Raw genomic sequence first — 24,952 nt, 5'->3', positions numbered from 1 at the left:
TTCATGCATTTAATCAATTTTTTGCCAATGCTGTTGAGCACAGGTAATGACAATTCTTTTTCTTTTTACTGATGTATCAGCAAAAACAAATGTCAAAGCTAAAAGGTGAGACCTATTGGCTTTGCCAATACTTGAGCAATGTGTGTAACATTAATCAGTTTCATAAGCACTGCCCTTTTAGAGCCATGTTTACCAGATTTTTCAGAATATTTTCATTAACAACGGTTTCCATCATTGTTCTTGTAAACCTTGAATCGCAGAACTACAACTAGATTCAATAGCTTTGACTGTAAATGCAGTAAAATCCTGAGAAATCAGATTTCTAATATTCGAGAAATAGAAGATATATCTAGGTTTCATAAAGACTTTACAGTCAAAATGCCCAACCTTCTTATGATCTTAAAGTGACATCAAGGACGACAGTTTTGAGGATTGTTAAGACGGTCTTCCATGTGCAATCTTGTATGATCCTGAGTGTGTTTTCACTCGTCTGCGGTGGATAATAAATTGCCCCAAATGGGACAAACTACTCAAGCACCGAAACTGATTGAGGATGAAGCTCTAATTGAGAGAGACAGATTGCCTCAACTGACAAAGATACAACTCGGATTTCTCAGTAAATAAATTATAGTTCTTACATCCGAAGAACTATCCTAGTGAGAATAGACACCTGAATTGCAATATACCATGGCATGATGAGCTATTTTGAATATACACTGCTGGCTAACGACCTTGTGTTGCCTATACATGCATGTTTTAAATTAGAAAATACGTGCAGTGATGTACAGGCAAAACTCAGCCTACCTACTCATATGACAACAAACTGCTTTAAACCAACCCATAGAAACTTTAAAAAACAACTGCCTACCAGAACCTTGAAAGACAATGACAGAAGAGGCAAGGGTTTCTATTTCTGGAAAAAGCAACCCCTAAAATGGTAGCTGCCCAATATAAATTTTAATGGCAACAGATAAATTATAGTAGAGTATAGCTTACTGTTTCAGAGTTAATATGATATATGAAAGGCGCTTTGTCTTCAACAAGTACTCCGTGAGACACAAGATTGTTAAAGTGTTCTGCTGCACCAATACAGGAAGAAAGTCAAAGTTCCCACTAGATCCAGGTCTGAGAACAGCCTCCTTCGACTATAGGTGCTCTTTACAAACACAGAACCAATAACATTTTTCTCTCCTTCACTTTTCACAGAGAAAGAGTAGACAAAAATTCTCGGTTGGAGGAGATACTTTTTTCTGCAAGCCAATGGGCGACCAAAGGAATTATCAAATGCAGGAGGGATTACTGCAATTTAAGCCCTAATCTCAAACCGTATTCAGGATGGTGCAAATCTTGAGACCAGCAAAAAACAACCCCTCTCGAAGTGCAGTTCATCAGCTGCAGTAAGACTGCCGCTGATCACAGAGATCAGCCAAGAACCAGTGAGGTGCTTTCCATATAACATTGACAATCAGACAGGCATACAGTAGAATGTAACAAATGCAAGCCCAAAACAGGAAAACCAGGTGCACAATGACCAGTATCGTATGCCTAAATATATGTACAGCTAAACATCACTACGTAATGCACACTTCGTCTGTGTACTGTAAAGATAAAATCCTCAGCGCTCCTAGTAGAATAGAGATCATTTAGCTTCTGACCAGCATGTTTTAACAGTGAACATCTACCCCCACAGAAGTTCCAAGTGACCTTAGATTTACGACCTGAAGTGAGAGCTGAGAGGACCAGTGCTAGGTGGCTGTTGATTCAGTTTGATGTGTCTTCACCCCAGTCACTCTCAGTTCATTCTGCTGGCTTTTTATACTTGAAAAGGTCAAAAGATAATTCTTTATTATAACATTCCATAAAATTAGAATTCTTTTAGCTTTCCATTGGAAATAAAAACCTTTTGTCAATTTGTGTACAAACCTCTTATGAGGGAAAAACAAACAACTCAAATTGCTTCAATCGAATATTTGAAAAGCCAAACTATAGAAGAAACGCGTTCAAAACTCACCATTTGATTAAGGTGCACTTTTATTGCATAGGTTAAAGATAAAACACTAAAATAATTGTAAAAAAGAACAAGAATATATATGAAAATTTAGGGAATGCCATCTGTGTCCATACTGCATTTTCCCTAAAGCAATCTCTTAATGAATCAAGAACATCGCTGTCATCTTGTCCTTTTAAAAGTCACAATCCCGTAAATTCTTTCTACTTTCCTGCGGAAATCATTGCCAATAAACTTACTTTTCATTTTAATGTGATTCGAGAGCAATGTATGTATACATATATGCTGGAGTACAGGCTCAGTGTATTATGGAATGCATACTGCAGTTGAACGTACAATTTCAGACTAATTTGGCTTCTTCATCTTTCATGGGGTAATAACTGCCATCGAGTATGGTTGTCCAAGGCTGTTCATGTTCAGGAATGGTGAAATAGGTCTCCTAGTTCTCATTTGGATCAAGCTCGAGGTCACCTTCAACTTCACTTGTCATGTTGAGATAAAAGACAGCGTAGACAACCACCAAAATCAACAATAGTGCCAGCAAAGCAAGAGCAACCTCCTGTATAAACGAAAAAAAGCAAATGGAGCCATGTTAAAATTGTATGCACACAGTTTTCTGTAATCTGTGATACTTCGCTGCACATAGGCTGTATATTTTCCAAAATCGTATATATTTCAGAAACAAAATTCGCTGACACTTTCCAAAGTCATAATTGTTCAAGCATGTCACTCCTAGTACAAATAGTACATTAATACCAATTTCTTAATGTGTAGGAGTTTATACACTGGCGAAACATGACAAACATTTTATAGATCATGCATAACTGTTTAGAGCAAAGGCTCTTAATTCTGGGAAGTCAGGCGGTACTTCCCACCTTATAGCACCGTCAAACTACTTAGCAAGAAAACAGATAACGTATGTGAAGTTTCCCTGTGGCGCCTTTACCTAAACCCAAAACCCCAGTGACAGCATTTCATTTTATAGATCATACTGAAATTGCTAATTGTAGGTTACACAATGCCAGAGAGGTCAACGTCTTCAGCATGATTAACAAAGTGAATGCAAAAGAAGCACTTTTAATAAAACATACATATTATGATATCTACAGTTGTCCACGATGGCTAAACAAGTGGTCTACAGCAACTACAATGCATCATATGAGTATAGGTGTTACCCTGAAGTACAGAGAAGAAACATAGAAACTACATTCAAGACAGGTGCAATAAATAACAAGGTTTGGCAAAATCAATATATCACATATTTTCAACCGATTTGATTTGCCAGTGCTGTTTAGGTAACAGGGTGGTGGTAGTCTGGGGGAAAATATACAAGGGCGAGAGTGACAGAATGAGAGGGTTTTTTTAAGGAGGAGAAGCTCACGAGGGAGAGAGACACACTGAGCACAAGGGAAGTTTGCAGAGGAAAGAACAAGAACTTGAAGGGTGAGTACAACATGGAGATTCGGGGTAAGCACTTTCATGCAGTGCTTAACCAAAAAGTAGAAAGTGTTTCCCTACAAGTGAGAAGTAAAACGTTAACAATTCAGCCAAGCAAAAGTATGGCAGGAAACCAAACCTCTCCCCAGAGGCCAATTGGCTGTGTACATTGGGCTCTCAGGGACGAGTCTAGTCCAGCTCTTGAACAGCACTCCTTTATGTTTTTTACTTTTAACTGGTAATGGAATTTTCCGGAATTCCGGTGTGGGATCTGTGCTGTTCTGTCAGCCCCATCAATCCCGTTGATTCTATCTGTTCTCCTTTTCCTTAAATGGCCACAATGATTATTTTTCAGAATAAGATTCTAGAATTTTTGGGGTTTGTTTTTGACCAATCATATAGGAGGCTTTATCTGAAATTCAAAATGGTTGAAAGGAGTTCTACGGGACTGGCCAAACAGATTTGATTTTAATTCAAATCTTGGTCCTTGACCTAGTGGGATGGCCAGGCCATTACATTGTTTATATGCTTAAATTAAATATTAATTATCAGAAACATTAAAAATAAGTAGTACATTAAAGTTTTACACACATCCGTAAAGGATTTGTAGCCTGACCAAGACCGGGCTTCCTGGTTGATACAACTTAGTAAAAGAAAGTCTAAGGTGGCTACCTGCTTTTTTGGCAATGCTAGCTCAGATTTTCCAAATGGGACACAAAAAATCTGATTATTGTCCATACAAAATCTTTTTTCTCAGGCATAGAAAACTGAATTTTACCTATAAAATAGCTATCACTGACTCAATGTTTTCTATCTCACTAGATAGCCGGTGTTGTGTGGAAAATGTGGTTGCTTACTCACATCACAATATGGTTACGATCCAAAGGGCACAAATCAATAGAATTTATCATGTGTGGAGAGAGCTTCGCAAACATGAGCTACCTGTGTTCTGCTAATGACATTAGTAGTGTTCTCACCAGTGACAAAGCATCTGCTTTCACCAGTGCTTAATTTGAGCCGGTGGCTTCCGGTGCTCGACACCAGCACTTAATCATCTACACTGCCGCTTTTAATTTGCACCAGTTAAGGACAACTCATGTTCCCCAGCTCCGAGGTTGGCAGCTCTGGCCATTACGCTCCACACCATCCCCCACACACTTTCATGGTCAGTAGTTCTTACCGCTAACAGGAGAAATTGGCTGGTGCAAGCTGCCGCCTGACAAAAGCCCAGACGCTTATTTTTTTACAAATTAACCACTGGCTATCACCACTGACATCGCTGAAGGCCCTCCACACCCAGACATTCACTGGGATCAATCTTTAGCCATACCCCGCAGACTCTGTTCGCGAAGCATGAGATTCATCTTACTAGATATGCACAAGAGCACTGGCCAGTGCGCTCTGATGGCTGTGGTCATATGGGTCCCTCATACGCCTGTATTTGTGCATGCAAAAAATCTCTATCGTTGTGGATTTTCTGTGTTTGTAAGTGTAATTTATGACTACGTGTAATGAAAGTGAAAAAACGTTGGTGAATGAAGCCCATTGTGTGCATGGCAGTGCTCTCTTGAATTTTTCAAACGTTTTTTCTTGGTCAATAATTACAACATTAGTGAACAGTAAGTAGGGCACTATTGGGCAACATGTTTTGGATGAGTGCACTCATGTAAAGGAGACCAAATTCTCCTCTACCCCCGCCCCCGTCACTTGCTGACGATGAAATGGGAATGGCCAGGAATTCCAACAAACTAGGCAATTAACTCCCAGTTCTGTCTTTGTGTCACACACTTTTCACAGTGAAAGACTAACCTAGCTCAATAGTAGTTTTAAACGTTCTCCTTTTATTGTCACTGAAATGAATGTGCAAGTACAAATAAATCATTGTAATACAATACATACACTCTATGAAAATATTCACGACCTTTGGGAACTCTTATCTTGTGACCAGGAGGCGGTCTGGTGCACTACAAATCGGCTGCAGCAATGCAATCCTGTTGGGGCAAAGTGAAGTGTGATTAAATAGGCCAGTTCGCTTGCCTCGATCCTGAAAACTAGTCGGATTGCCTCTTATGAGAAGTGGACTACTAAAAGCAATATAACATTTCCACTTCTAAACAAGCTAAGCTTAGCACTGTAAGCTGAGATGTCAGAGGTTATCTTGTGATATAAAATATTTGATTAAACTTATAAAAACAACTCTGGCAGAGGACGTAGTCCTACCTTCCTCATCTCAATACAGACGAGTGGACGCCACCATACTTTCACATCAGTCACCAGACCGTCCTGAATACTTACATTCAATGGGATGGTTTGCTGGTCACTGTCAAAAGAGAAAGGGCTGTACTAGAACATCTGCCATAAATGGCAGATGTCCTGTACAGAAAATTTTGTGTGTACTGATGTCTACACGCTCCAAAAATAGGGCTGATGGGGCATCCACAACTTTTTGGAAGATTTCCAGCACCCTCCGAACTCTAAATTATCTACAGACAATCTTAGTTTTTAAAGTTCTCCAAGTGAAATGTATAAATACTTGCAAAACAACAGCTCCTTTGCCCAGTTAAAAGATGCGAGTGATTGCAGAGTTTTGGAGTACGTACACCTTTTGGTCTGCTGGTGACTTCTGAAAATTGCCTTTTATTGTTGTGGTAATTCAAATGAGAAGTAGAAAAATAACCGCCCAATAAATGGATACACATGATTCACTAGACCTTTCTAAAAGGAGAATATTAATTATCATTACCTTTCATTTTTTGTGCAACTTTTGCTTGTTAGGGATTCTAATGTATGAACAATGTGCAGATATATAGGCACATATAGAGGGGCAGAAAACTCGCCTGAACATTACATAGGCATCTGCAAGGTCGATAGGATGACAACATTTCCTAGTCAATAAGGACTAAGCTACGGTATAACAAGTCGAGGGAGTACCTAAAACTCATCAGTTTCATAATGGTAAGAGAATGGGGAAGGAGGGAGTGAGAGGGATGGGTAAACAGGGCAATAGAGGGGGGAGGATGGAACAACAGAAGAATGGAGAATTATTCTTTGGTGGGCAAATTCCCATTGGCAGTCCCTCAACAAAATTACATGAGTACCATAGCAATAACCACATGGTATCCTTGCAGACAACATTCCATGGTGAGACACACGCTGTTGCAGGCTGAAGTACCTCTCCAGCCCGCCGATAATCAACAGGAGTTGCAGAGGTTAGTGGTGGGTGACCCGGTTTAGCAATAGGGATAAACAGCCTGCAGAGGCACCCCTATTAGCAGTAAAATGTGCCACCTCACTGCCCTCTGGGTGGTTCAAGTGCCTCATGCAGGCAAGTCTAGTTTGTGGGAGGTAGGCCACGATCATAACTGAGCCCAGGATATCTCTGTGCAGGATAGAAAATGTTACAAAGTAGGAGAGGGGCACTGGAGAGAGACTAGCTGGGACTACAGACCCCTCACAAGGGCATCAGCTATTGAAAGAGAAGGGGAGGGTACGAAATGTTAGTCCGCCCTCCCGGCATAATAGCCCATGACGTGTCTTTAAGTTCAGAGAGTGGGGCAATAGTAGTGAGGCAATAAGCCAATTAATAGCGTTACCATCAGTCAGTTGGAAAAAGGGAAAATTCTTCTCTGAGTGCTGGAAAGGTTTTGAGGGTGCACTCATCAAACATCTGAGCAACATATTTCACCACCTTTGCATTTCAAGAGTACCAGTAAAAAGGTAACTTGGCTATACATAAGTCCTTCCTACAATGGGTCCCTGTTATGGAGAAGTGGACTGAAGCATAGTAGTTTGTGTGAGGATCACCACGCTGCAGCAGTTACACTGATAATCAGGATCCCAGCTATGAAAAGCAAGTTACTTACCTGTACACTGTGGTTATCCAGTATATATCTTTTATATAATCAAATGCTTGAATCTTCCCTGTGGTCATGGTGGGAGTCCCACGGTAATTATAATGAGCAGTGCTGAACATACACATTAACATCCCTGGGGAAGCAATAACATAGTTAAATAATTCACATTGTTTTAATAGATCCAAACTTCAACCAATCAGAGACCAGACCCTGAAGCACTCTTCCCCTGCAGGGCCACGGTACTTCAGATTTCGAGCACAAGTGTAAAAAGGTAATAGTATCAGATGTATACAGAGTGGTGAAACCAAGGGGAGATGGGAGGGTCGAATGTGAATCTATGAAGGAAATCAGTACTGGAGAAACACTGTGTACAGGTAAGTAATTTGTGTTTTCTCCAGTATTGAATCTTTCATAGATTCACATGCTTAAACCAGACTAGTAAGCAGTACCACAGAAAGGAGAGGCGGTGGGTTTGTTAAATAACCACTCTTCCACAATGAAATAAACATAATATAAACAGTCAACATATATATGCAACAATACATGAAAGAATCTCGGTAAAACCTTGCAACATGCGATATGACAGCAATAATAAGATTTTAGTACCTTACTGGAAGAGGAGTTGTAATACTGCCTGACCAACGGCAGCATCTGCCTTCCATGCCGAGTCCACACAGTAATGCTTGGTGGATATATGGACATTAGTACATGTTGCCGCGCTGCAAATGTCTAGTAGAGACACAGCAGCAAACAAGATCGTAGATGCCAATTCCCTCGTAGAATGTGCCCCAAATTTTGATGGCAGTGGCCTTCCTGCTTTCCCATGGCACAGGGTAATTGCTGACGACACCCACCAAGCTATACTGATCCTTGACAGAGCATAGCCCTTCTTAGGCAGAGCAAAAGATATAAGAAGCTGGCCGGACTTTCCAAAAATCTTCGGTCTGTCTATATATATTTTTAAACATCATCTGACATCCAAAGAGTGTAAGGCTTTTTCTGCCATAGCAAAAGGATTTTTTTTAAAATGCTGACAGCACAACTGGTTCATTCAAATGAAACGAGACCTTCGGAATTAAATTGGGATTAGTTCTCAATATCACTCCAGCATCTTTGAAGTGCAAGAAAAGGTCTGCAACAGTAAAGGCTTGGATTTCACTTATTCATCTTGCAGAAAAGAGGGACAAGGGAAGAGTCAGTTTCCATGATACATATTTAGATTTGACTTATGAATAGGTTCTAATGGGTCTTCATTAGCTGTGCTAGGACTGTATTTCACTGCCAGGATACTGGGGGACAATTGACAGGAGGAAAAAATATAACAGCCCATTCATAAATTCCTTAATTGTTCTACTAGTCCAAAAAGAGACTTCGCATGTCTTTCTCCTAAATCTCGAAATTGCAGCTAAATGCACTTTAAATAAAGTATGTGCTAGACCTGATTTGCCTAGTTGAAGAAGGTAAGGGAGTTACTGTTCCTTAGAAGTTGCAAAGTGATGTAGGTTGCAATTGATACTCCAACAGCAGACTTTTTTCCATTTCACGCTGTGCGATTTACTAGTGGCCATGGCACGTGATTGCTCAAAACTGGTCTAAATTCCTGAGAAATAGTCATTAATCCAAACTCATTGTCCTGAGGTTCCAAGCTGATACGTTGAGAGACTTTATTTGCGGATTGAAAATGTGTCCTTTGTTCAAAGAAATTAGATTCTCCACAGGTTTGAACTGGATGTTTGGGCACAGTGATAGAAGAAGCTCTGTGTACCAATATTGAAGTGGCCACGCTGGGGCTATCAAAATAAGGCTACACGGATTCTGCTAATTTGGAAATGAGAGGGAAGGGTGGAAAGGCATATGCAAACATTTCTGTCCAGGCTATTGTTATGTTAGGAACATTTGTAGTGCGCACAGCTGCCCCAGCTAAGGGGCGTCCTGGCGCATGACAAGGTAAAACACAACTAACACTGAGCATAGAAACAGAGAAAAGGGCGCAGCTAGTAAGAGGGAGAAAAGTAAAACAGGAAGGTTTTTATGGCTTTACGGAACAAAAGAAGGTCTTCCATCGAGCGAATCTCAACCGGAAGAGAGTTCCAAAGCACTGCTGCTTTTACCCGGAAGGACCGGCCACCAGCTCGGCTGAGCTTAAACCTCGGGACCACAGCGAGCGCTTGGCCCAGTGATCTCAAAGAGCGGGTCGGAACATAGCAAGACAAGAGATTCGAGAGGATCTGGGGGGTTGATCCCTTCAAGATCTTAAAAGCCAGACATAAAACTTTAAAATGAATTCTTGTCTTAACCGGCAGCCAATGCAAAGATCGAAGGGTACTAGAAACAGAGCAGGACCCGGGCAAGCCAACTATGGCTCTAGCTGCGGCGTTTTGGACACGTTGAAGGCGGGTGATTTCTGCCTGGTTTGCCCCTACCAGGAGAGAGCTGGCATAATCCAGACGAGATATTACTGTTGCCTGAACCACCAGCTGCCTGGTAGGGGGGTCAAAAAACTTCAGGACAGGTCTTAAGCCCCGAAGGACCCCAAAACAGCAGGCCGCGGTTTTCTTACAAATGCATTCCACCAAGATCTTCTCTGAGGAAATCAATTTGTGCTTGAATTATTAATGGCACCCTGCCACCTCGAATCTCAGAAACCTGCGATGTTTACCATATATGGGGATGTGGAAGTAGGCGTCTAGGAGGTCGAGGGACGTCATGTAATTCCCCTTGTTTATCAGCAGTAAAATCTCCTGTAGAGACAGCATTTGAAAAGGTTGTTTCTTGATGTATTTGTTCAAAAACCCTCAGATCTATAACTTGCCTCCATTTTCTGGACATTTTCTTGATTAGGAAGAAGCTGGAATAACATCCCTTGTTGCGATATAGGAAGGGAACATCCTCGATAGCACTCTTGGAAAGAAGTCAGCGTATTTCCTGCTTCAACAGGGCAACATTTTGATGATTCTTCTTGCAAGGAGGATGACTGGGAGGCATTTGAGCAAAATCTAAGTTGTGACCATGTTGTATTATGTTTAACACCTACTTGTCTGAAGAGATTCTTTTCCAATAATCGTAAAATTTGGAGATGTTCTGGTTTATGAATTGTTGATGAAAGCACAAGGTTGCTGGTGCCCTGACATATCACAGCCTTCTAGTCGCATGCTCGACTTGTCCGCTCGATGGTGGGCGTCGACACATCAGCTGTTGTGAGTAAGAGGAAGCTGAGGAGGCTCTGTACTGCTTTTGAGCAGTGCACTGAGGCCGATATCCCTGCTGCGAATTGGGTTGGTACCTATAAGACTGGTAGGAAGGTCTTGAAGCACATTGGCATAACCCGCCACGAAAGGGCTGAAAACGTCTTTGATGCAACGTCTCTAATGAACGTGCAGTGTCGGTATCCGCTTTTATTGATTGTAAAGCATCATCAACATGCTTGCCAAATAGATTTACACCAGCAAAAGACATTTTTAACATTTTTGACTGAACTTCCAGGTGAAGGATGTCACCTTTAACCATCCATGTTGGCGTAGCACAGCTGCACCCGCCATTTGTGTGAAGGCTGTGGATGATATATCCATGGCCATGTCGATGATTTCGGAAGAAGTTCTGTCACCTTCCTGCAGTATTTCTTTAGCTTCTTTCTTCTTGTCTTCTGGTAAGTAGTCAATGAAAGACGATAAATCCAACCACATCTGCCTATTATATCGCCCTAAAATGGCTAGTGCATTAGAGGCTCTAACAGATGTGGCTGCCATAGCTGAAAACAGTATGCTAATGTTATCTAGTCTTCTGCCCTCCTTGTTCGGTGGTGCTAAACACGGGGCAGAAGGGGTAATGGAGCATCTTTGGACTGCTTGCATGACCACAGAGTCAGTGCGAAGATGTCCTATTAGACAGGTAGGTGAATTTTCAGGTGCTTTATATTTCTTATTCAGCCGAGGAATGACCACTGTGATAGAAGTTGGAGGCTTCATCAGCTTCAAGCCCTCCTCCCAAATATAATCCACAACGGGGATGGATCTAACAGACTTTCTCACTGAATCCTTGAAATCATAAAGGAACAATTCTGTTTGCTTTACTGGCAGGGGCAAGTCAAAGCCCTTGGAAGCATGTTCAACGAGTGAGTTAATGGAAACCTCCTATATCCTACTAGCCGGTGAAGGCAACAGAGATAGAGATTAAGGAGCGATCTAGTTGTCCCATTCTTACCAAGGCCATCTGGATCCTAAAGAAGTTCCCCTTCCTCTGACTGGTTGTCCCATTCACAGTCAAGGTAATCATACCTGATGTTTCTGTCGACACAGTTGCCATCAACTACGGATCCGGCGACAAGCGGTGTTTTGCCAATACCATTCCTTCGGAGGGGTCACAGGCATTGATGATGAAGATGAAGACTTCCTGTGAGAAGAATACGGACTTACCTCCTTTCTGACCGTTTTCACAGACCCAGAGTCCTTTGAAACACACTTTAATTTCTTAGGGTCCTTGGCGTATGATGTAGAGCCCTAATTTTTACGCTGCTGAGGAAAGACTCTGTCCCTCATCATCAGATCCGGAATCAGAGTGGGTCTTTTTCTTCTGGAACCACAGGAGTAGTCTGGACTCCCGATCTTTCAAAGTCTTAGCAGAAAAGGTTCTGCAATGTTTACACTCTTCAGGCTTATGATGTGGATATCAGCGGTATAAACATTCCTTATGGTAATCTTCAGGAAAAAGCCTTGGCTTTCCACAAGACTTACGAGGCCTGAACAGCTTGTTTTTAGATCCCTCTGACATGATGTCAAGGAGAATACGAAAATTGTAGCTCAGAGTTTGTAGGTTTACATGTTTCACTTCTGGAAGGTAAGAGGTCAAAAGGAGACTGAGCACAGGAACTGAGCAGAGCTTAGGGAGACTCCCTCACACACGACATGCGGTTAGAAATCTGAGGTTTGGTAACCCCACATATAGCAAGGATTTTATCTCCTCATCACCTATCTGGATGCCCTGGTGAGAGACGGATTGTTGCGGATAAAGGCTCTAGGGCCAGGAGGAAGAGAAGCGGAGAGAAGGGACAGCCCTGCCGGATGCCTCAGTGTGTCTTTGATGTGTCAGATGAAAGGCCCCTGTAATTGAGTGAGGGGAGTCAGACAGAAGGCGGATATTGCCTATGAATTGGTCACTCAAGCCCATTTTTTACATCACTCAGAACAGATAGGACCACTCTAGATGGTCGAATGCCTTCTCGGTGTCCAAAGACAGGGAAAGGTTATCATGAGTCATCCTTTACTATTCAGAGAATATGCATCAAAGTTCAAAGACAGTCAGAGAAACAGCGGCCCGGCACAAACTCTACCTGTGACTTATGAATTAATTGGAGAATTACCTTACTCAGCCAGGTCATCAGGATTCTGGCGATGATTGTGAAGTCTACATTGAATAACGAGATAAGGCGATAGCTAACACTGTCTAGGGGGTCCTTATTATCATTAGGGAGGATGGTGAAGGTAGCTTTGTAGTAATGGGTTCCAGGAAGCCCGCCTTCGTCATTTCTTGATATGCCCACATGAGAAGAGGGATCAGAAGCGGTTTGCATGTCTTACAAAATTCACTGAGTTAGCCATCCTCTCCAAGTGATTTGCATGTGGGTAACACTGATATGGCCTCAGCCACTTCCTCCTCACTAAATGCCAACTCTAGATATGCCCAGCCTTCCTTTGTAATGGTGAGGAGATTCAGGGGCACCAAGAAGGCATCGATTTGGTCTGGTGTGGCCAGAGACTCTGATGTATAGAGCAAGGAATAGTATAAAGCAAAGTGACCTGTAATATAACATCATTGTGTTAGTAAGTTGCTATGCACATCACTAATGGCTGGGATGGCCAATTGGGATTCCCGCTGGTTTAACTGTGTGCATATGAATCGGCCAACCTTTTCTCCAGCGTCGTATTTGCACCACTGTAGTGCCACAAGGACCTTTTCAGCTGTTTCAGTGAAGAATGTGTTGAGATCTAGCCTAGCCAACCCTAGTTCTTTCTGGAGGTTGGTAGTGGAGGAGAGGACATGCCGGTCATTTAGTTCATGGCCTGCACATCTATCTGTTTTAAATCCGCTTGCGCCTTATGTTTTACTATGGTGGAGTCCCTCATCATAATTTCTTTCAGCGTTCCCTTCCATGCAGCCCACAATGTCCTATGAGAACACGCTCAGCCCTCATTTTCTGTCAGGTAACAACGAGTGTGATGTCAGGAATGCTCTTTCTGCTTGGGCTGTTTATAAGCAAAAGCTTTTATTTACCACATGATCAGCAGTGCTGATGATAGTCCTAAGTCTAGATCCAGATGAAATGGGATGTGGTAGTAGAGACCAGCCTCAAGGATTTCCCAGAGGGTCACGTTGGGCAATAGTCACCCCTCGAGGAGAAATTAGTGGATACAGAACTGGGTACCAAGGGTGCATGAAAGGAAGGAACAATCTCTGTCCATGGGCTGTAAGATATGCCACACAGCTAGTAATGTGTGATCTGCCAGTAGGTTCTGAAAGATAGCAATCCTGTCTATGACCGGGTCGGGAGTCAGGTTCCAGTCCCCACCCAAAAAGAGAGGAGTCAATTAAAATGCAGTGATGCGATCCTACCACAATGGCCTTATTGGATATGCTTAGTTTCGCTAACGCCCATCAGCCCTGGTCATCTGTCCAGGTTTTAAGGATATTACAAGGGAGTCTGTTTCTGATGAGTATGACCACCCTACATTTCTTAGATGAGCCATGGAGAGGGGGATGGTACGCCATTTGTCCCTACCACTCTACTGCTACTTATGACAGTACCCACTCAGTCCCTTTTAAGATTCAGAGACTTCTCTAGGGATAGCTGTGTTCCATAAATGAGTGTGATTTCAACATGTTTCCAGTGCAGATGGGGTAGGATCTTCTTGCGTTTTACATAGTGTAACAGACCACTGATGTTTATGGTTATAATGACAAAGGTTTGGACATCACTGCTGTATGTATTGAAGAGTCTCCAAGGACAGCGCAAATCTCCGAGAGCTTTTTGAGAGCCGGGGGATCAGTAGTCCTCTCTCTAGAGATGGAACTTTATTGTTCCAGAGGGAGTGTGATAGAGGGAAGGTTCCCCTTATGAAAATTAGGGAGAGAGTGCAAATTCTGTTAGGATGGAGGGAGGGTCAACAATCGAGGGAAACAAAAAACACTGAGTTTTGCACTAACTACTGTGCCGGTTGATGTTGACTAACATTCCATGCCCAAGTAGGGCAAAGGAAAATCCTGTGTGAATTGAACCAAGTCTGTTACTTAAGTCACGGCCAGCAGTGGGTAGTGACAGGGTATGGTGAGGGTGCTAGTGATGAAGACTAAAGTCTATCTATGGTATGAGGCATTTAAGTCAATGGCGTGAAGCCAAACTACAGTGGTGGGTCCCAGAAAATCAGCTATATCATGTAAGACCAGATGACCTTGTTTGATGGAGACCATGACCTCATTGGGTATCCGCAAGTCCAGAGAGGTGGGGAGGCATGGTCGGGAAGTATGAAAAGTTGAGGGGGGGCTCAGTGTGATACATCGTAATAAAATAAGAAAATATTATTATATATATATATATGATATGAATCCAAAGGACGGTCCTTCTAGTCCTTCTCTCTCTTTTTCAGTGTTTCTTTCTGTTTAAAGGCCAATCTGGACTGGTCTCTGTCTTTGTAGAGGGCTTCCACCACCTGATGGTGGCCCACTGGGTCAGATTCATGGCAAGCCTGCTACTCGCTGGAATTTTGAGTGATGGTAAGACGGTGTCCAGACAGTGGAAGTTGTACATGTGGAAGAGGATTCTGAAAGTCTAAGGGAGGCAGCTGTATCCATGTTGGATTTGTAATCTCCAGGATCAAAGAAATATTTAGTCTTATCATCAATGGTTATAATCATACTTGAATGAGGTAGCTACCCATACTTTTTTAAAAAACTTTATTTATACTCTTTGTATTCAAAACAGCCAGCCAAGCAGTACATAATAAACATTTTCATCTGTGCAGGTGCAATTCCTGAAATCTAAAGCTCAAACACATTTGAATCAATTTTAAGCATGCAAAATGATGTTGTCATGGCTACATCCCCTCTCTGGACGTATCTCAGGTGTATGTTTGGGCCCCCACTCCAGCTACATGCATCTCTGTTCGTGTTATAGGTGTATTTCCTAGTGAGGTTCCATTGCCTGCGCCTACTATCTTCCATATATACTCTATTCAATTCCTGTTCTATTTTGACCTGTGTGTCCCTCAGCTTCCGCTGTCTTTCACACTAAGTATGCCTGATATGGTCCCCAAATATCTTTTGGTCTACAACGGACTGGGATAAGAGCATTATAATTGTCTGACGGTGTTGAGCAGTAGGCTAGATCTGTGTGCTGTTCCATCAAAGTGGGTAATAGACCAGCATCCAGCGCATTGTAATTCTTCGTTTAGCTAGTAGTAGTAGTAGTAGTAAAGCTTTATTTCGATATAGAAACATATCATAAAAGCAAAACATGACAGCATAAAAACAATGGTCGAAACAAAGCAATTTACAATTCGTATTACCATTAAAAACATTTCATATTTACACGAGATAATCTTAAAATTTATGAAAAATGAAAAAGGGACACTTTACTGTATCGTCAGTTGTTTAGCAGATCTTATGCGCCAAGCCCAGCCTAGGAATTTAGCCAAACAAATGGCAAAAAAGGGTCTTGTATCTGAGAGCAGTATTCTTATAGCTTCCAGATGTGAGCGAGTTCCCAGGCTCCTACAAAGAGGCTTCAACCACCTCCGTCTAGGGGCCATATAGACTCGACACTCAAATAGAAAGTGTGCGACAGATTCGATTTTTAGCTCGCAGAATGGGCAATAGGGTACAGTTTGCAGTGGTGGTTTCCAGGTAGAGGTAAACTGACATAAAGGTAAGACCCCAACCCTGAATTTAAAATATAATGCCCTATCATGTGAACTGTGAATCAAGTCCAAATATGGTTCTCTGGAGGGGATATCTTTAACCATCAAGAAGTTGGCAACAGATCTTGGGTGATTTGATTTACCAAGTCTCTCGTTATCCACCCAAGACCAGTAAGCCTTCTTCAGTTCTTGTTTAGGAGGTGCTGTTTTATTTTCCCACGCAGCTCCCAGACCGAGCTTGTATAATGCCCTCTTGACCTCTCTAAGCCAGGCGATCTTATGCCAGCCAGGTAAGGACAGTACATCTTTTAGGGCGTCTGCATAGCTGTGGAGTTCGGGGACGTTCCAAATTCTAGACCATAGTAGTAAGGGGCGTAATTTAGCTTGCTCGCAGATTGGACGAGTACCTGCGTCCAGCAAGAGGGGGATTGTGGGGGTGCTCTGGGGTAGCCTCATCAGATCTTTGTGAAATTTATTTTCTAGGTGGGCCAAAGTATCCACTCTCTGGGTACCCCAAAGTTCTGCGCCATACAGTGCTGCACTCACAACCCTACCCCTATAAATATCAAGAAGTGCCCCAATAGGTTTTATGGAGGAAGCACGCTGCTCTTTAAGTAAAGCACCAACAACCCTCTTATGGGTTAGAAACACTTTTTGGTGATGGGCCTTCCAGCTCATACTATCACAAAGACGTATGCCTAGATAGTCAAATTCTTTGACCCGTTCTAATGTGACAGAGTCTAGAGTGGGGGGTTTAACAGATTTCTTAGGGGGGTTGAGGACAAGAAATTTAGTCTTGCCAATATTTATGGCCAGTCCCTTGGTGTCACAGAAGGCCTTGAAGCTGGAAAGTAGTAACTGTATGCCTGCAGGTGATTTCGAAATCAGGAGGGTGTCGTCCGCAAACAGGAGCGTCGGGATTTTCCTTCCAGCCAGGGATGGTGCATCTGCAGGATGTTGAAGAAGGTGCTCCACCACTCCATTGACGTAAAGCGAAAACAGAGTGGGGGCAAGCACACACCCCTGGCGGACGCCCCTGTCTACTGGAATACACGGGGTTTTTTCTCCCTGGGCACCCCATCTGATTTGGGCAAAGTTGTTTTCATGGAATTTTATCAGCAAGGCCAACAAATAGGGAGGTAGACCTAACTCGTCAAGGACCTTCCACAATAATGCTCTTGGAACCAGGTCGAAGGCTGTTTTTAAGTCTATGAAGACTAAGTATAAGCTGCCCCCTCCTAGCACCACTACCTTCCAATAGAGCATTAAAAGGCGGAATGTCTGCTCGACGGTGCCTGTCCCTGATCTAAAACCCGCTTGGAAGTCAATTCGTTTAGCTAGTAAAATTCCAATTGCCGCCAATTTGCGGCCTGACTTATGTATTTCCTTATCATACCCAAGCAGCGCAACCAGTGGGGTCTCTGGTACTTGAATACTTAGAATATCTCTCAGCACAGTGAACACTTCCTTCCAGAACACTCCAATACCCAGACACCCCCAAGCCAGGTGAGTGAAGTTCGTGTCACTGGCCCTACATCTCATGCACCTGTCATCTTCACTCAAGCCATATTTGTGCAGTCGGGCCAGGGTGTAGGACACTCTATTGAGGTACTTATAATGTATTAACCTGTGTCTCCTGTTCTGTGATGTTGACCTTGTACCCGCTAAACAGTGGGCCCATTGCGCCCCTGTGATTTCGATGTCTAACTCTTCTTGCCACTCTTGTTGGGTCTTAGTAAGTGCATGAGTGTTGTGCTCTTTTGAGAGTGCGTATAATGCTGTGATACCAAGTAGTGGGGATTTAGCCTGTAGGAGGTATATCAGTGACTAACTCCTTCGGTTCGGTCATATCTTCCCCAAATAGGGCCCGCAGTGATTGCCTTTCCCGATAGTCTTGATAAATGTTGAGCGTGGATACCTGAGGTGCATGTGTTTGTGTTTGTTCCCACGTCTTTACTGCACCATCGAGAAAGAGATCCCCCATGTATTCTATTTTTAACGTGCAAAGTATTTGTGTAACTATCCTGTCCCCGCTCAAAGGAAACCAATCACACCATACGATTGGCAGCTTGGGGGAGTATATGAGTGCGATCTGCTGAGTGTCTGCTATCTGCCTCAGTTGAGTCCTTGTGCACCCGACCGGATCTATTGTTCGGAGTCTGCATTGCTGCTTACTCAGTAGAGATTGTAGTAGTGGGTCAGGGCTAACCTCAACTCTTTCAATGTAAAGTTGTGGGAGGGTATGAGGTCCGTGTATCCAGTAGTGTGCGTGCAACAACTGTGCGGTTCTATAATATGTTTCAAGATCTGGGGCATTCAGGCCTCCTTCAGGTTATGTCTTTGTTTGTGTATCCCATTTGACCCGCGGCTGTGTCCCAGACCAAGTGAGTAGTATTTGGAGAGTTCGGAGTCTCTAGAAGAATGATTTCGGTAATGAAATTGGAATGTTCGCAAAAAGGAACCGCGGGAGAACGATCATTTTCATTAATGCAATGCAGCCTATGAGGGATAGAGGGAGCCTAATCCATTTGTTGATAGATTCTGAAAGACAGTGTATGGCGCGCCCATAATTTTCCAGCATTACTACTTCTGGATCGGTATGTATTTGTACTCTCAAGTAACACACTGGGACTGTGGTCCATTCTATGAGGTATTCAGATGAGATGGGGTCAGTGTCAGGTGTGAGGGGAATTATCGTTGATTTATGCCAGATGATGTGCAGGCCTGAATGTTGGCAGAATCGCTCTACTTCTTGCATCATTGGCTTTAGATTATGCTCTGGGTTGTGTATATACAATAAAGTGTTGTCTGCATATATTGCAAATTATATTGTGGAAACCTTATGCCTCTATGTGCATGATATTCTCGCATGGCGCAAGCCAAGGGGTTCGCAACCAGCACATACAGTAACGGAGAGAGTGGATAGCACTGTCTAATGCCTCTAGTGATTGCTATCGGTTTAGAGAGCAACCCGTTGATGCGCACTCGTGCTGTGGGCTGTGTATACAGGACCTCGACTAACTTTAGGAATACCTCCCCAACTCCAGCCCCCTTTTGGACTGCATATAAGAATTTCCATTCGACTGAGTCGAATGCCTTCTCTGCGTCTATGAAGAGAGCTGCAGCTCGAACACTTGGATCGATATGCGTAATAGTACCAAAGAGGGTGCCCAAGTTGCACATGATGGAGCGTCCAGGAATGTATCCAATTTGCTCCAGTCCCACTAGTCTAGTCAGCAAGGGCGCTATTCTATTCACCAAGATTTTGGCGAATAGTTTGGCATCTGTATTAAGTAAAGATAAGGGTCTGTATGAGGAGCACTGCTCTGGTTGTTTACCTGGTTTTAGTAGCGTAATCAAGGTGGCCTCTCGCATCGAAGGTGGCATTATTCACTCCTGTGCCATTTCTTTGAAGAGGTTCATCAGGTGCGGTGTAAGCCATTCTTGATAAGTTTTATAAAAGGCCATGGCCAGGCCATCCGACCCTGGTGCTGTCGTGTAGATCCTAGGACCCCCCCCCAGGACCTGCATGTTTTGTATGACCTAAACTGAGGGCTTGGTGTGCAGACAGGCTCTGGAGTCAGCCGTTAGACCTGCTAGCTCGTCAGTGGCACTACCACCCCTCTGTACTATACATTGTGGTAGGTAGTTTCTGGGAACCACTGAACATGACCACCCTGATTCCTCAGGTATCGTGGAAACAATACGGCATCTTTTGCTCAATCACTCGGGCTTACTTTTCTCAGAATACATAGAAAGATGACTGGAACCGTTTCAATAATTATTTATTGGTCAAGCATCAGTCTAGCATGAAACATGTTAGCTGCGACAATCAACAGACAGGAGCAGACAAATGTAATTGCTAGTACCAATATCATAAAAAGTAGATCCATTTCTACCATAGTGCTAATAAGATGATAAAAAGCATATTACATAAAACAATAGCAGTGGTGTACTCCTATGATGCGTAGCCTACTTAACCGTGCCTAGCCTAGAGGTGTAGGTGAAGCATGTATGTGCAAGTGCTAGGATATGTCCTAATGGAACCTAATGGAGCCAAATATCCCCGGGAAGTGCTAACCCCTCACCTGATGGTTCTGAATGAAGGACCCAGTCTCTGTGTCGAGGATGGCACCCCGCAAGGGATGTCAGATGTCTGCTTGTTGAAGGATCAGCTGGCAGAGCCTCATCTCAGCTAGGAAGGAATTCTCCTCTGCTTGTCTAAGGGGGAGTGAGGGTCTTTTTATACTAAAGTGGCCACTCTGGGGTTTTTCTAGAATCTATATGTTTTTAAAACATTTGCTAATCCCCTGCTAATCCTTTTCTAAACAAATATGATCATGCAAATCTGGCTGTTGGTCATGGATGAAAAGTGGTGACCCTTGCACAGAATAAATCTACCATGCCTGGGGACATGTTTACGTACGTCAGGTACAGGGATTAAGATATGGTACCAAGAGCCTGATGTCGGAGAGAAAGTAGTAAGCTGCTAGGTAAAAGGTCACTTGTGTAAGACCGTTATGTCGTGTGGATGGGACACGATGTATACAATCGGTTCGTACATGATGGGACTAACCTAAAGGACATGACACCCACTCCTCATAAAAGGTCAACAAGGTCAGCTAGGTAAGGTGCTAAAAAGGCACAACATCCTTTATATTAAAAGCATTCTAAAAAGCACTTAAAGGGTCTTAAAAGCAAAGTCCGTATTGAAAGGCATTCTTCCCTACAAAGCATTCATAAAAGTGTCCTCTATATATTTTGGAACAAACTATATATTGTTCTTGTTTTTCTGAGCACCTTGAAAGTCACTATGTTCAAATAGAGCAGAGAAGAAAAAAAAAGTCAGTTCAACCTTCAATTTGGTACATGTTTAAAAATTGCCCAAACGGTTCCCAACTCAGAAAAGGCCAGATTGTTTAAGAATCCTGTGCTGAAGGCTCAACATCACTGTACATGGCATCCGCAGGAGGCAGTCCCTTCAGTACTTCCAGTATGATATCAAGTGAGCAGAGGTGGTCATCATCCTTGTTTCCCACGGCAGCCGTCAGGGAATAAGTAGATGCTTGTGTGCCTGAGACTGATGCTTGCACATCCGTTGCAGAGCCGTTCTCCGGTCCAACAGGAGCTGAAGCATCCGGTGGAGGCTCTAGGACACCATCACCAACATGGGAATACGCTGTGGACAACTGTGCGCATGGGCCCGTAAAGGCGCCAGGAGCATGTCTATGTCCAGCAGCGCAACCGATGGAAGTGTCAGACAGCGGACCAACCTGCGTCTGAATCCGCAAAAGAGGCAGCAGAAGACTGGTAGGATGCAGTCAAGCCAGGCTAGTCTGAAAGACAGGAACCAATGCTCACTCAGCTATTGAAGGAGAGGTAACCTCATCAAGAACACCAATCGCTCACGACAACATCGCACCAGTAGTGCTGCTGACATCCATTGTAAAGCAATAGAAGTAAAATCAGGATGACCGCTACCAAAAGCAGGACAAAAGGAAGCCTTCCATAAACTCTTCCAAGTACGGAGTGTATAAATGATGGTATCACTCCGAAAATGGTTTGAAAGGTGGTTAACAGACCTGATCCAATGCTCTTAAATAAGTGTACAATACCACTCGTATCAGACATGTTAAAGATATGATGGACCATTTCCCCGAAATGGAGAGGGAAGTTCGTATGGGCCAACGCCTGTATCTCTGCCGAAGACCTTACCACTTGGAGATTAAAAGTCTCTTGGGCTGAAGTTAAGGCCACATTATGCTGAACCAGCATGGCTTTCAGTCTGCTCAGAGAATCAAACCCTATGTTGCATACATTTAGTGAAGGCCACAGTGTTGCCTCCCTAACTGCGCGATCTGAGGGAAACAATACTTGCTTAAAACAAATAACCCTGGAGTTGACGTCACTAGATAAGCAATGCCGGGTGTCATACCACAGCAGCCTTGGTCATGCAGCATCAAATGACTCCCATTTGAAAGTAACTCGAAAACCAGATAAATTGTGGCAGCTGGAGAACTCTTCAGGAAGCAGGACAAGTTCACTATTGAAGCATTACATGCCCCGTGCAGCGATATTTCTTTACACACTAAAGACCCACTTAAGGCATTTTTGCAGTTTGAACCACTCAGAAAAACTTCCTTGTCTTTGTTCCTGCACCTATATGTGTACAGTAACTCCCAGGTTTCTTGTATGTACCCTTCTTCCAACACTTCATACCTGCTTACTGGGTAATATTTCAGGCAGTATTGAACTGGAATGTTGTGATTGGCAGCGTGATATAGCCATGGATTAACCAGTCCGTAGATGGTGATTCTGCTACAGTAAAAGGTAACTTCTCTAGTTTTTCAATGAGCTGCATGGTGTACTTCGCATCTCTACGAGCCATGGTTAATTGTCTTTCAGTCAGATTGTAAGGCGAAAACAGATTTGTGTCTTTAATGTATCGCCATGGAACATGGCCAGAACGTAATGATTGAAGCGTCCAGCTTCGAAGCATAATATCGTGTAGCTGTGATTGCCCATGTTGTAAAACAGACAAATCGTGTTCCATTATATCGATAGCTGAGGGCACAATGTTGCCCAGTGAATATATACGAGACAAAAGTGTGGTCAGGTAGTCTGTTGCACTGTTCTGTTCAGGAAAATCATCTGCAATGGGGCAAGCTCTAAATAATGCCTGAGTTCCCTGAACCTGCCACTCTCTTGTCACCCAGATGGATTTGGTGTCTATGGTGTCTCCCCAGTAGTCGAAACCCTGTATAGACAGTTGGGAGATAAAAGGTCCTGAATATATCAGCTTTGTGTTTGTGAGCATAATTTTCTTCGCCGTTGCATTAGTCTGTACACGTTTATAGTAAAATGATTCTGGGTCGGATGTATTGAACCCTGAAAATTATGCGAACTTCTGTGCAAATGTAACAGAACTACCTTCTGGTGGTGTCGGGCAATGTTTCCATTGATGGTACACATTAGTAGTGCGTGGTACACTTGCTCTATGCAAAAAAGTATGACCATAATGTTGGTAACAAAACATGGTTTTGTAGTCAGTTATACCTTCCTACAATTCCCTGTAAGAACACGCAGCAGATTGAGACTGTAAATGCTATGCTTACAGATTTAGAACAATGTACCAGTCATCAGATAGTGTACTGGGGGTAATGAAATCATTTACATTTTAAACAAATGTGGATTTTTCAAATGTTCAGTGGGGCCATATACATCGTAAGAAACCTTATCCCAAACTATACCATCCGGTATTGAAATTGCCGTAATGTTCACCAGGGACAAGTGTCTTTGTTCACGGTGTGATGACATTTGTGCTTTTAGTACCAAGTTCACAGATTGTACTGCAGAGCATTCTGGGAAATAATGTCCGTTCAGAAGCAGAAAAAAGACAGTCACTGTGCCAATCCAAATAACAGGTATTCTAACCCTACTGCAAACCAAGGGTCATATGTATCAAATACTGTTTTTGCGATTCTCAAATAGCGATTTTTAGAGTATCGCTATTTGAGAATCGCAAAACGGGATGTAATAAAAAATTCGCAAATATTTTGCAATTCATTGGCATTCCTTAATTGCAACTCGCAAATTGCGAATCGCAATTAAGGAATACCTTCCCATTCGGCCCATATGAATGAATGGGAACACAAATTTTGCGATTCCCTATTTTGCGAGGGCCTTTTGGGATGATACATCCCAAAAGGCTTTTTCCTGTTCGCAAATGGACCGATTCTGAGAATCGGCCCGTTTGCGAACGGGAAATGGGCTTCATACATATATATGCCCCCAAATATGCAACCAAGGTGGCACCAAGTAAGTCTTTTTGAGCAAAATATAGAATTGGCGACATTTTTCTTTCTTTGAAATTGGTGGCGTTTGATCAGGTTCACTTGGATCTGCAGAGAAATCATTGACATTGATGAAGTAGACAGACACAGTTCGATCTATCTTTGGTAGCACCGCAGGTTTTGTAGAACTGGCAGATGTGTTGTTTGAAGGCATATTAATGTGGACATCATTGTTGGGCTGAATTGCAACTTGCATTGTTGTTTCTTCTTGATGTTTATAATTTGCAACTGGTGTGATTTGTACTCCATTATTCGTTACTCCTTCACATTGTGTAGGTGAGTCTTGAAAGGTTATTAGTCTTTTCATCTGAACTTCCTGTTTAGTAGCAAGAGCAGGTCTGCGGCTACTCAGGACCCCACGGGGCCTACTGTTGAGGATCGGCCACATGATGCGGTTTGGTCAGATCAATGGAGGCAAATCTTTTTTCTTTTTTGCTGGCAAGAGGCAGAAGAAGTACTGATCTTGTTCCCACTACCGCTAGGACAGGTACCGCTGTTTTGTAAGATGGCCCAAACTCTCTTCTGTCCACGATCTTTTCCCTGACCAGGTACCCAATATGTGGGACTCAGGCAGGTCTTGCCAGAACTGGTTTCACTTACCCAGTGGCGGTGTGTTTGACTTGCATGTTGCTTTGTAGTGCTCAGAATTCATCGAGTTCCTATAAAACAGCAAACGGTCATTCAGTTTAAATTGTTTTGCATCTTTCACTGTGCTGGCACAATCGAGATCAGGTACCCACATTCTTATCCCAAACAGGATTTCATAAGAGGTACGGCCTCCCAAGGACTTTGTTTGCATGTTAAGTGCCCTCTGGACCCCATATAGGTGATTGACCCATGTACCACCCGCGCCTAATACCCTTGCTGTTAAGGATTGCTTTAGGTCCCGGTTTT

General features: G+C 43.0%; 1 protein-coding gene across 2 annotated transcripts in view; it reads right to left on the bottom strand.

The window, feature by feature from the left end:
* Positions 1 to 2,013: 2,013 nt before the first annotated feature.
* The window catches only part of TRIQK (triple QxxK/R motif containing), a 309,552-nt gene continuing 286,613 nt past the window's right edge, over positions 2,014 to 24,952 (bottom strand). For both annotated transcript variants that reach the window (XM_085605283.1, XM_085605284.1), the window contains one exon: positions 2,014 to 2,567. In XM_085605283.1, coding sequence (XP_085461409.1) covers positions 2,448 to 2,567 — 120 coding nt within the window. In that variant the 3' untranslated portion in view covers positions 2,014 to 2,447. The remainder of the gene's footprint in view (positions 2,568 to 24,952) is intronic.

The sequence above is a fragment of the Triturus cristatus genome, chromosome 5_1, assembly GCF_964204655.1.
Source record: "Triturus cristatus chromosome 5_1, aTriCri1.1, whole genome shotgun sequence".
Lineage (NCBI taxonomy): Eukaryota > Metazoa > Chordata > Amphibia > Caudata > Salamandridae > Triturus > Triturus cristatus.
This window is presented reverse-complemented; position numbering and strand designations above follow the sequence as displayed.